Below are 8,794 nucleotides of genomic sequence, written 5' to 3' on the forward strand. Positions count from 1 at the left end.
GCTATCATTAACCTTGAATGGTACTAGATTATTAATAAACATAAAATCACCTCTCTTAAAATACTATAGTAGATATACCAGCAGCAATTAAATTACTTAGATCAGAATTAAATTATGTCATCAGTTTTATTTGCCAAAAGAAATTTGATCTATGATCATAGATGATTTTGCAAGGGTTGCTTTTAAAGATGTAGAACTAGTCATGGTTAGGTTATATTTCAGTAGGAGGCCAGTGGTTTCACAATAAGAGCTATGTTTATGTTGTCTGTCAAACATTTTACATCACTAGACTAAATGATATCCAATTCACTTTCACAAACATAGTTTTTAGTTTTTGTGGAAGCAGCCACATATTTGTTGAATTCCAAATCATTAGGCAACAATTCAATACAATTTTCTTGTTCCTTTTAGACAGAAGTCTTCCTTTCACCTCACAACAAACAAAACCATGTGTTTACAGCTGCATCTTTCTGTAATATTTAAGTAGATAGGGAAAAACCTTGTTGAGCAAGGTTGCAAGAATCATGCACTGGGGTGTCAGATCACATTCTGTAAATCAATGAATTAATTATTGTCAAGCTCTCATCTAGAGATCAATGAGAATATTTAGTACTGAGTAGCTATCTGTCTTTCTTTACAGAACTTAATGTTTATTTATTTTATTTCTCTGTGCTCTATTATCTATTTTAACAACCTTTAACAACCTTTTTTCTGTTATCTATTTTAACAACCTTTGCACAAAATATCCAGTCATCTCATTTTTGTTTCGCTGCAGAATATTGCTCTTTCAACATCCATTCTGTCAAATAGATGATTATTTATTGTGCCATTATTGGTCATTTCTCTACGAACCTTGTTTGAAGGTAGTCTTATCCTGTATTGACAGTTACTAGCCAGTAAAATACATCTTATGGAAGAATTTCGCGCTTCTCAAACAGTCAGATCATAAGAATTCAGGAGATTTTTATGCCTCAAACGTAAGACCATAATTTCTGTTTCCTTTGTGTGAGAATCCTGCATCATCCAAGTTCAAGTTGTTTCAAGCAGAGTTGTAACTCGTTTACAGTTGTGTGCAACCAGACTAATGAGTTGCCATTGCATTAATCCTATTAACAAGCTCTTCACCCTGAGGCTGAGGCTTACTAGTTTTTAGTAGGGAAAAAACTATTTTACCTCATACATGTCCTAATGACCCCTCTGATAAAAGGACAGCTTTTCCTTCAGATCCCCATTCAATTGAACTACACTATAAATTCTGTGCTCTCTTTCTCGGGTAACCATTCACCCTAGGACCTGCTTATGGATCGTATCAGCTTATGAGATCTTCTGGTGTATTGCTGAGTGTTTTGGTCTCGAACTAAGGTTTTAGTTTATGGGAAACGTCGTGATATGTACACAAAGTACCTTGATTCTCTTTTTGCCGCTGGTCAACCCCTGTGCGTCTTGACAGAACATTTAAATGTTCAGTATTGTTTTAGCCGAATAAGATAGTTCTGTACTGATACACTTATCGATCAATGTAGTAACTTTAACAAGGTGGTTTCACATCGTTGGCTCGATCATTATATTCTCTTCTCATCAAGGGATATCACTCAAAAAGTATATATGTACCGTTGTTTTGTGCCCACCAATCACGAGAGACGTTGTGAGAATTTCGTCCTGTGGCTCGTTTCTATAACTTTTCGGGCCCGAAAAGCCATTTGCGAAACTCTTCTGTTGTGTTAGAGCGAGTTTGAATCAAGTGTCGTAAAACCAAAACTTTGGCCAATCAAAAAGGACGGAGACAATCCAGTAAACCAATCAAAACCCAAACTATATAATTACACGTAGCCGATACAAAGCGCGCGAAAATGTGAACGCGCGAGCCACGATTGGTTTTGGTTTCACTTATGATTGGCGGAAAAAGTGGCACGAGAACTTTGAGCCAATCACTGAGTGAAGTAATGCAAAACTAAAACAATTCGCTAATTACTTTCGACATTCAATGGAAAATCGCTCTATACCATAGTTGTTTGTATCAGTGGCCCTGAAAAGCCCCGATAGAGAATGCTTAATTGAGTAATTGTAGAATAATCAAATGCAACAACGGGCTCAACCCCATACAAATCCAACGCCTTCACCTCCAAAGACGAAAGATAGAAGTGATCCTCGCACTTATCTGAACAATTTAAGCAACTGTCTCTTAGAGCGGTTTTCAATTGAGTGTCGAAAGTAATTGGCGAATTGCATAGGTTTTGCATTTACTTCACTCAGTGATTGGTTCAAAGTTCTCGCGCCATTTTTTCAACCAATCAGAAGTGAAACCAAACCAATTGTGGCTCGCGCGTGCACATTTTCCCGCGCTTTGTGTCGGCTACGTGTAATTACTTCGAGTTTTGATTGGTTTACTGGATTGTCTCCGTCCTTTTTGATTGGCCAAAGTAATTACTTTGGTTTTGGTTTTACGACACTCGATTGAAACTCGCTCTATAGACACCTGAAAAATGCAAATGGTTTCAATGGAATTCCAACCCATAACCACTGCGAAGCCGATACACTGATGCTCTACCAACTGAGCTATAAAAGCCACATAGTTGAGAGCAGGGGCACGTTTCTCGAAAGTCCCGAAAACTTTTCGGGACCGAAAACCCAATTGTGAAACTGCAAACCGCTTGTTTTCGAAAGGCGATCTTTTAACATGTTTTCAAGGTACGAAAAAGAAAAATGACCGTGAAGTGTGACGACTTAAATCCTGTCCGTTTTCCGTTCTTGAGATACAAAGGGAATGGTGACACCCGAAAATGGCCCTTAAAGTCTCGGGACTTTCGAGAAACGGGCCCCTGGTCAATTTGTTTAGCTCACATGTTTCCGTGAAAGGACTGATGAATGAAAGAAATCTATATTTTCAAGTGCGGTTTATAGCCGAATTATAGATACATTTCATTCAGTCTTCACCCCTGTGTCACGATGCGTCCTTTTTTTTTCTCAACAGAAATCTGATGCTTCCAAGTTCTTTATTGCTTACAGTCCAAGTTACGTGACCTTTTTGCCAAATGCCGGCGCTATTGCCTCGGATGAAATCTCCGATGTTATATCACTTGCACTTGGACTTTCCTCCACAAAGGTTTGCACAATCAGTGTCACTATCAGTTTGTTTTGTTATTTCGTAGGTGATCGATGACCGGTTGTCTGAGTTGGTTGAGCTTCGGGCGGGAATTCGCGGGTTCGAACCCCGGCCGGACCAACACAAAAATCCGACGGGAAAGTGCTGCCTTTGTAATTTGACATGTTACACTTTTATGTGTTCTTGAAATAAGGACAATAAACCGTGGGCTCCGTTGAACAGCCAATTGTGTGGGCCATTTATGAACCCACTCACTGCGTCACAAGCAGTTCGCCCAAAATTCTCCAAACGGCATTGTTATCGAAAAGAAATGTAACTATGCAATAAATGTTTTTGCTGAGAACTGAATTATCTTCAATTCACACAAGCGACACCCTCTCAGCCAATCAGTCTCTCAAGTAGATCCATTCTCTTCCGTAAGGGCCGCAATTCTTTTTGTCAGTATAGAAATTAACGAATATATGCGTAGTTATGTCGAAGATTCACTTCTGTATCCGCTGACAACGAGTATCGTTCAAATTTCTGAGACTGCGCGGAAGAGCCATGATTCGCGGACTTCCTGGTGCGGAACCTTGAGAGGTCTTTGGTCTCGGTACTGACGGCAAAAATCGGGGGATTTCCACAAAAATAAAGATAACAAATCGCATGCCTCCCAGACCGCCATTATTTCCTATCAATGCTATAATTTGTATAGGATCCTATAAAGAGCCTATATTTTAAGAAATCATCCTATTTTTCCTATAAGTAGGACATAGTTAAACATTTTTTAAAAAAATTAGTTATTTAAAAAATTCTTAGCTAAAACCATAGCCCCCCAAATATTTATCTCGCCAATTTTGACCAATACATGAAAGATATTATGCATCGTCAAATGGAAACTCGGAAAAATCGGGGAAAAATCTGAACCCCAGGTGGGATTTGAACCCACGACCCTCCGTGATATATTATGGATGCTCTAGCCACTGATCTACTGGAGACTCCGTGGTGAGCAAGGGTGAGATGTGGGCATAGACTACGACTGCGTCACGCAATCACATCTTCCAATTTTTCGATAACCATATATGACTCTGTATTTCTCACATTACTTGCTTGGGAAGTTTGACAAAACCCATAAAAAGCTCAGAAAAGTGTTTCTTGCTTTATATTTATTGTATGAAATCTATCGTAGCTCCAATAAAGAGCATATATTTTGGCAGAAAATTCCTATCTTTTCCTATATTTGAACTTGAAGAGCCTATTATTCCTATCAGATTTTCCAAAAAGTGACTGGGAGACCTAAAATTGAGTTAAGACTTGCTTGCCGACTGCAGATCGTGAATTGCAAGAAATAAAATAAAATAGAAGGTGTAATGATGATGATGATGATGATGATGATGATGATGATGCGTACCTATAATAGTCACTGCATCGTCTGCGATCCAATGAAGACATGCTTTTGCTATCGATTGTGACAAAGGATCGTCATCTCGATCCTGGCATCATATAGATACTCAAGTTTTGCAACTTACATGTATAACGAAAACACGTTTCAGTGTAGGAAAACACCCGTGTAAACCGCTATCGTTATGTTCGAGCTGAAATCATACAGTACCTCTGCTTTGGCAACTTTGCTTTCATTTCAGGAGCTGGGCTGGGCTGGCTTATTAGCCGGAGATGTTTTTCGCCGCCCAAAAGCCAACGTGTTGATAACTGTTGATGGTATTTCTGAAGGTATAGTTCATTCTTTTTCTTTGCATTTGGGATAGGTTTTTTTCGTCTCGTGAAAAGATAGATCTGGCCAATAAATGTGGAATCAAAGTTTCCTTATTGTCGAATCTACCCATACCGCGCACCGGTGGCTCAGTTGGTTGAGCACCGAGGAGAAAGTGCTGCCTTTGTAATGCAATCTGCAAACGGTTCGACTCTCTAGTCTTCTCGGATAATGACCATAAACCGTAGGCCCTGTCTCACAACCCTTCTGTAGTTCAATGTTCATAACCTGGTGGGACGTAAAAGAACCCACACACTATTCACAAAAAGTAAGGCATGGAGGTCCCAGCGATGTGGTACTTCGTGGTTGCACGAGAGCGTTTCAACGAGTTACGACTCCTTAGCTCCTCGTGGGTAAAATAAACTATGACTACTACTATGGCCAATATCAAGTTATTAAATTTTCGACCTCGGATATTGCGTTTCTATCTTTTTGATTGGTTCCCTCAATGTCGGTTATCACTGAGGTCATATAGACCTCTTTCATAATGGCGGCCAAATAAAATATTCTTTTGTTTCAATGCTAATAAGCCCTACTAACCTCGCTACGACGAGTAATTTCAAAAGAATATTTGTTTTAAAACAAGGGCAGTAGGTCTAATTAACATAAATACAAAAGAATGTAAAAGTGGTCGCCATTTATGAAAGTGGTCTATACCGTATGACCAAATACTGAAACTGGTTGCGCCAAGTGTTGCAAAGCTGAAACTTTTCCAAGTGTCCAAGCGTTCAGAATTTAATGAAAATTTAATAAAACACTTATTCCAGTTGCTCAAGACGTGGTTCAGCTTTCCTTTCTTCTTTCTTTTTTTAGATGACAAGTTTGACGTAGTGGCGAAGGCAGCGTCATATCCTGTTACAGAGGTAGGCGAACATTCTGAACATTAAAATACCTATCACTTCAACAAACTTTTCCGCTGTACTTATTCTCCGATATTGTCCTGAATATATTTGTTGTTTTTACAACCTTTTATTGAAAACTCGCTTTTCTATTCGCTTTGAAAGAAGGAAAAAGTGGTCATAGTTTGATCCTTGACCGAGCAATAAAGAGGAATGGGTTCGACTGGTTTGACGTCACACGTCGCTTGTGACGTCAACCCGCTATTAAACCCTTTCCTCTCCCTTGCGCGGTCATAGCTCAAATTGCAACTAGTTTTTCGACTTTTTGGGAGCCTCTAAAACAGTGATCTTGAAGGGGATAGTTTAGAAAACAAAGGAATTTTTAAGAAAGTTTTAGACAAGTGCAGAGAATCATCGAATGAAAGGGGTTTTTTTGAGGTGATAGACGTTTTAAGCATCGCGCTTGCAGGAAACGTCATAAGGCAGGCTGCAGCTTGTCACAGTAACGTGAAGTTGCGCGTTTTTTGTAGCTAAATTGCGTGAAGTGATCTTATTTCAAACAATTTGCTCTTGTTTATCACGGTAGCCTTTTGATTGCGGTTTGGGGCAATTGCAATTCTTATGTGAAGATTATGACGTAGCCAACGTGAAGCGATAGATTTGTTCTTTTTATACGTAGTTAAAAAGTTAATGTCACGCTTTCAGTCTGAAGGTGCTACACGTTTGGCTGGAGTTCTCTCGACATCAAGTGTCACGCAAGAAAACCTACCTTCACGCGTGACAACTATGTTTGGTGGCAAGAGTTTAACAGTATCCGTTTCTGGGAGTGAACTGGTGAGGCATTTTGATGTGTAGAAAGCTTGCTTTGTATAAGTTTTAAATTTGTTATAAACATCGTTGGTTCATGAGCCCAAAATTTGTAAAACCTCAAAGGTTTCCATGAGATGTAGTTCCGGCCACGTGATGACCCTTTTTCGAACATTAAGGTTAATAGAGTGTTTTCACTCACGTGATCAGTAGGCTTTTTTTTTCACCGAAACAAAGGAAAACGCTTGCATGATAATAGAGCTCATTTCCCTTAGGATTAGTAGGGTAATCCAACATGGCCGTCCGTGACGTCTCGTGAAAACGATAAAGACTTGTTTCCATATCTCTCAAAGTGCCCTTAGACGTGAGGTACCTGGGAATGAAATTAAATCACTGGAATCGGTCAGTGTAAAATGCAGACTGAGGTTATAATGTAACTGGTGAAAAAGCCCAAACCCCTTAGAAATGCTAACCTTAGGCCTAATTAGGCCTAAAACAATATTTAGGCTTAACTGTTAGCATTTCGATTCCAGTGATTTAATTTGATTCCCAGGCACCTCACGTCCAAGGGCACTTTGAGATATGGAAACAAGTCTTTACCCATGAAAACATTCTTTTGCATTGCTATTTAGTGTTACATGCAAATGCAACGCAATCGCACGATCATGGGTTTGAAACCCATTCAAGCCTGGGTTTTTTAGGCTTCTTTCGGAATGCTCAAGTTGCTTTATAACTGCGATGGTCATTTTTACTTATTGTCACATACGCATACGGAGCAAAATTAGTGAATGCTGATTGGCTGAGACGGAGGGCATTTCTTCTTAACCACGACGCCACTTTTAGTAATCAGGAGGGCTTGATTACTTGATCCTGATTGATTAACAGTTGCTTATCCAGAGCAAGCGAAATACGTTCTCGCTCTGATTTAAGTTCTTTTTGTCCAAATATAAAATACATTTTAGGCGCTATTTCTGTTGACAGCAACGATTTATTGAATTCAACCCAATATGTCGCGGCATCATTGAACGGGCTTCCCTTAATAATTTTGCCTTTTATGTGATAAACATGTAAAGGCCCGTTTAAACGGTTTTAACATTTGCTTCAACATGCATTCAACACTTTGTTTAAGCAAGTCTTCGGTGCGTTTGAACAGGTCGTCCAACATTGTTGAAAGCGTAAAAAATGTTGAAAGCGTGTTGAATCAAGTTTAAATCGGTTTAAACTTTCATTTAACATCGATTCAACTTTTCCTTTGTTCTCAAAAATGTTGATTGGTGTTAAAGCCGTTTGAACACTGTTCAACAATTGTAAAACACACGCATGCTCACATCGCTCCATGATCGACAAATCAATATGGCGGCACGTAGTTTATCTGGACGAGAGAGACTGGTTTCTAGTTCTTAGTTCCTCGCAATCAAGTTTTGCGAAAGTGTTGGTTCTTTTTTAACGGCCTACACACAACTTTGTTTTTGCGTCCAACATATGCCCAACATCTATTCAACTTTTGTGGAGCGAATGTTGGTCAAATTTTGAAACCGTTTAAACAGGCCTTAATCGCAATGTTCCCTCGTGCAATTAAGGATTAATGAACAATTATTCGCCGAAGGCGAAGTGAATATCGGTGAACAAAAACCGAGACGAAGTCGAGGTTTTTATTCCCCGAGGAGAGCCTGAGGTGAATAATTGTTTTAGTATAATTACATAGGTGATTATTTGAGAAATATGCATTTTCTTTAAAACAATAAATTTCTTCAACAACAACAACAACAACAACAACAACTATACTTTATTTCACCCCATAGTTACAATAAACTAATAACAATTATTTTATTCACTTCTGATTTGTTGAAAAAGCGGCGCGAGAACCTTGAACCAATCACTGAGTGAAGTAATGCAAAACCAAAGTAATTATCTAATTACTTTCGACACTCAATTGAAAACCACTCTAACCACCTACGTAATTATACCAATCTATGCTATTCCATTCTATTCTCTTTTCTATTCTATATCCCCAATTGTTCTCTTAGCTCGCGGCGGCGGGTCATACAAAGGGCACAAACAGTCACACCTTGTTCTGGAATCAGGCGGAGGACAAATTTCAACAAGTCAATGAAGACGTTCACGGATTTGCTGACTGGTCCAGTGCCAAGGGGGAGGTACGTCAGTGTATACCTAATCCTTGTCGCTTTACCCCCCTCCCCCCCTTATTGAAGCGCAAAATGACCATACGTTACAGTAGTCATTGAAAGCTCAAAAACAACATAAAAAAATACAAGAAAGCCGAAGAGGTGCATA

At 39.2% G+C, this 8,794-nt stretch overlaps 2 protein-coding genes across 2 annotated transcripts in view; both read left to right on the forward strand.

Moving 5' to 3' along the window:
- Nucleotides 1–5,740, forward strand: part of LOC138030821 (uncharacterized) — a 26,157-nt gene extending 20,417 nt beyond the window's left edge. The window contains exons 11-14 of the mRNA XM_068878689.1: nt 412–472; nt 2,972–3,103; nt 4,726–4,813; nt 5,667–5,740. Of these exons, the coding sequence (XP_068734790.1) occupies nt 412–472; nt 2,972–3,103; nt 4,726–4,813; nt 5,667–5,740 (355 nt within the window). The remainder of the gene's footprint in view (nt 1–411; nt 473–2,971; nt 3,104–4,725; nt 4,814–5,666) is intronic.
- LOC138028530 (uncharacterized) overlaps nt 1–8,794 on the forward strand; it is a 20,387-nt gene that overhangs the window by 1,626 nt on the left and 9,967 nt on the right. Inside the window, exons 2-6 of the mRNA XM_068876114.1 lie at nt 2,972–3,103; nt 4,726–4,813; nt 5,667–5,716; nt 6,398–6,526; nt 8,527–8,655. Of these exons, the coding sequence (XP_068732215.1) occupies nt 6,479–6,526; nt 8,527–8,655 (177 nt within the window). The 5' untranslated portion in view covers nt 2,972–3,103; nt 4,726–4,813; nt 5,667–5,716; nt 6,398–6,478. The remainder of the gene's footprint in view (nt 1–2,971; nt 3,104–4,725; nt 4,814–5,666; nt 5,717–6,397; nt 6,527–8,526; nt 8,656–8,794) is intronic.

Source organism: Montipora capricornis, chromosome 13, assembly GCF_036669925.1.
Source record: "Montipora capricornis isolate CH-2021 chromosome 13, ASM3666992v2, whole genome shotgun sequence".
In the NCBI taxonomy this organism is placed as follows: Eukaryota; Metazoa; Cnidaria; class Anthozoa; order Scleractinia; family Acroporidae; genus Montipora; species Montipora capricornis.